At 46.3% G+C, this 3,695-nt stretch overlaps 1 protein-coding gene across 1 annotated transcript; it reads right to left on the reverse strand.

Annotated features, from left to right (window-relative positions):
• Window positions 1–375: 375 nt before the first annotated feature.
• On the reverse strand, window positions 376–649 carry H310_13528 (hypothetical protein; the record flags this gene model as incomplete). The annotated part of the gene is made up of 2 exons (XM_008881077.1): window positions 376–582; window positions 641–649. The coding sequence occupies 2 exons, from the start codon at window positions 647–649 to the stop codon at window positions 376–378; spliced, it is 216 nt and encodes a 71-aa protein (XP_008879299.1).
• Window positions 650–3,695: the final 3,046 nt, after the last annotated feature.

Below are 3,695 nucleotides of genomic sequence, written 5' to 3' on the forward strand. Positions count from 1 at the left end.
AATCTACGATGTAGCCTCGCCCCCTTGATCACGACCTGGACAGCATTGCGAGAAATACCGGTCACTTTGGCGATATTCCTCAACTCAAATGTCTCGGTGATGCCAGCCCAACTCCGCCCCTGCGTTCATGCGCCAGCAATATGAAGAGGAGCAGCTCAAGTTGGAAGAGGTCACAAACATTGGTCTCACAGCGGCCTTGTCGCGGAAAGTCGTTGATGCGTGATTGAGAGAGCGATGCATAATGCCTCGAATACAGTTCCATGGTGTCAGTGCCATCTGCACGTGATTGTACTCGCTGCATGAATTTCTCGCAATGTTGTCCAAGTCGTGACCAAGGGGACGAGACTACATCGTGGATTGATGTCGACTAAACGTCTAACCGCGGTCGGACAGGTGCTGCGACGTCTTACCCAGCGTCCCGGCCGTGTCGATCATGTCGTCAAAAATGAGGCAGTTCAACCCGCTGGCGTTCCCAACCATGTACATGCGGTCGATTTCGTTCGCCTTGATGGGTTGCTTGATAACCATGGCAAGACCAACGTTCTCACTGCTTTCCTTGCCCACGAGCCACTCGCGGAACTTCTTGGCGCGGGCGACACCACGATAAACCGCAATGGCGCGGGCGCACAGCTGGTCGTACGAAGCACATGAATCACAGATAACTCCATGAATCGTCCACGAGTTGGCACTTGAGAGTCAAAGATGGGCACTCGAGATCATTCGCTGTTCCAACGTATGTCGACACTTTACTCGGGGACGTATGTACTGTAGGAACTCCAGGTGGATCCATTCGCAACGAAAGGGGGACATAAGATCCGACGAGTCCATGCATATCTGGTTTTACAAACAATGTATCTGCCCGGAGTAACAAGTTGAGCGACTCCACATCGTAGATTGCAACCTGTGCGTGAAATGTTAAATCGAATTTTATGATGCTGTTGCCTACAGAGAAGAACAAGTGAGCCAGTTCTGCCTACAAAGTAGAATTATCTCGATAAAGCTTGATCCAAAACATCGGAAAATATTACTCATTGATAGGGGGTGTCTACAGTACAATACAGTTTGTGAGTGTGCTTGAATATGTCTACAATTAGGATGATGGTTGAATTGACCCAGTTTGACGCTATTTATATGCGCACTTCACTTTACATTTTCTAAATGTAAATGTCACATTTACAATCCAAACAAGTCTTGCGGGGAATTGGCCAATGAATTGGCAACGTCGTGGCGCAAATCATGACAAAATTGGTTTACCGCGGATCATGCCAAGGGTACCAAGCTCACAGGCATCGAAATGGACCAATTTTTCCCGTGGAAGCTCGAAAACATATAAAATCGTGAGATTGGACGTCGACATAAACGATCTGAGTCATTAGTGCGTTTGTGCCTGAATCTCCGGGCTCGTAGGGTAAGAAGAAGCGGTCGGGAAGGCGCGTCATGTTAACGAAGTGTGACATACGTTGCAATTACCGCACCGCAATCGTCCACAAATTGTCAGTGCAAAAGCCAAGACTCTGTCGGCCCGGGTAACTGCTGTATTCCAACATGACAACGCATATTTCCACGCTTCCAAGGGGTCAAAGGAGTTTTTGAAGACTCGGACGACCTCCTCATGGGCCAGCATAGCGAGAATCCCGACTTGAACGTTATTGAGAACGTTTGGGGTACTCTAGTCAGCCATTTTACGAGGGTAGGGGTCAATTTGACAATGTGTCCGATTTGAAGCGGCAAATTGCTCTGCCGTTACTGACTACTTGAAGGCGCTTGCCGGTATAACCATTCACATACGTTTTTCGGCTGCAGAAGCAAACGGCTTTTCGTGAAGCCATTTGTAACGATGATTTCTCTACAATGGCCCCATGACACTTACAACCAAAGGTTCTAAAACACATGTTGAGTTCTTGAGCAATGGCTCCAAAACGCAAAACAATTCAGAAGACACCAATTCATGCGACGCCACTGACACATGACAGCCAAGATTGCCAGCAAAATTTCAGAAGGCCCATCATTGCCAAACTTGATCAGTTCAGTCAGATATAGTTCCCAGACTCTCGCTCGTGCACGACATGAACATGAATGACTAGGTCAAAATATTGGCACTTCCAAGGTATCGACCGGCCCATCTGGCTTGCCCTTCACAATGAAATGAATTGGTAGTAAACAGATAATCATCCACGTTGAAATGTCACGCAGCGTTGTGTCGCGAAAGTTGTCCAAAAATGTATCGGCAAATTTCGTCTTGGTCTCGGCTAGAATTCCCCCCTGAGTGACTTTGCGTGGCAAAGTATTTACTGGGACAATCGGAAGCGGGCTGATAATTGTTGTCATAGTCAAGCATGCGCGGATTACTTTGTAGCCAAGTAGTATTCAAGCCAGTCCATGGGGTGGTTCTTCACGAACGTGGTGAGATGACCATGTGTCAGGTTGCGCTCCTCCTAACAGACCTTATCGATAAATTGAAGGCGTTCCGAGGCAAATTGAAGGGTACCATGGCGCCCATGGCCTCCCAGCGTGTATGTACTTCTTTGCGTTGCCCTTTCGGTTCAACCCGTTGCGCCACACCTTCCAGTCAATGTTTGAACCTTTGCGTATTCTATGGATGACATGGTGCTTGGATCGAATCCCACGATGTAATTCTTGCGCTAAGCGTTGGTGTACCTGGTGCAGACCATTGATCGATGTTGATTTGAAGGACTCGATTTTGCCAGGACTTTGAACCAGCCAATGAGAACAATTCAACATAGATTTTATGCCCACAACATGAATATTTTATTACCTTTGAGTTCCTGTTAATCAGTAAGCTTTCATCATCGATGAATACATGTTGAAGGCGAAATATGTCGAACGTCTTTGATCAAGACTTTTTTGTGATCTCTTTTTAAGTAACGATCAGTTGGATACCACAACGGACATTATAATGTTCCGGCGCAGGACTATATGGCGTATCGAACATCGACGTCACGTTCCCTGTACCACTCGGGCTACGGGCAGAAGCTCTACTTCGTGATCTGTTCTTCGTATTGCTTGTGAAGTTGCTGTTACTGCAGCATTGTATGTTCCAAAATATGACGGTTTGACTATTGTTACAACGAAGATTACAGTCAACGGGGAAAATACTCGCAAGCGTTGTACTCGCGAGTATTTGGAGATTATATGCATCAAGTGCACCCATAAACAGTGAGTAAAAAAGATTCATGGATGACGTTACCCATCGAATTCTGACATGAGACCACTGATTAGCCAACGCAATATAGAAAATATGCAATTTATATTCTTGACCAGGACGGGGATCGAGACTCTTTTTGCCAATTGAAATGAAAAGTACCCTTATTTTGCAAGCAAGGACAGTCCCAGGATACTTCCGCGACGTTTGGCATAGTGATTAGGGTAAGCTAGCGAAAGGTTATCTACCTTGTCAAAGTAGCACATTGCGTGTGTGGGGTTTAGCATGGGATCCCCACCAGGATAGTGTGACACTGTTTTTTAGAAACCCGAGATGCCCGTACATTCATCCATACATTATTATTCAAGAATGTAATGACAAATGCCAGTTCAACGTCACAACTGGAAAATGCAAGAAATTGCCTTCTCGAACGACTTCTTCACCGCATCCACACTGATGGACTCCCAAGCCTTGATGGTTTGTTCGACCATTTTTCTTCTCTTCTTGGCTGCAGATACGACAAGTTCCCCCA

This window comes from Aphanomyces invadans, assembly GCF_000520115.1.
Source record: "Aphanomyces invadans strain NJM9701 unplaced genomic scaffold supercont1.53, whole genome shotgun sequence".
Classification (NCBI taxonomy): domain Eukaryota; phylum Oomycota; class Saprolegniomycetes; order Saprolegniales; family Verrucalvaceae; genus Aphanomyces; species Aphanomyces invadans.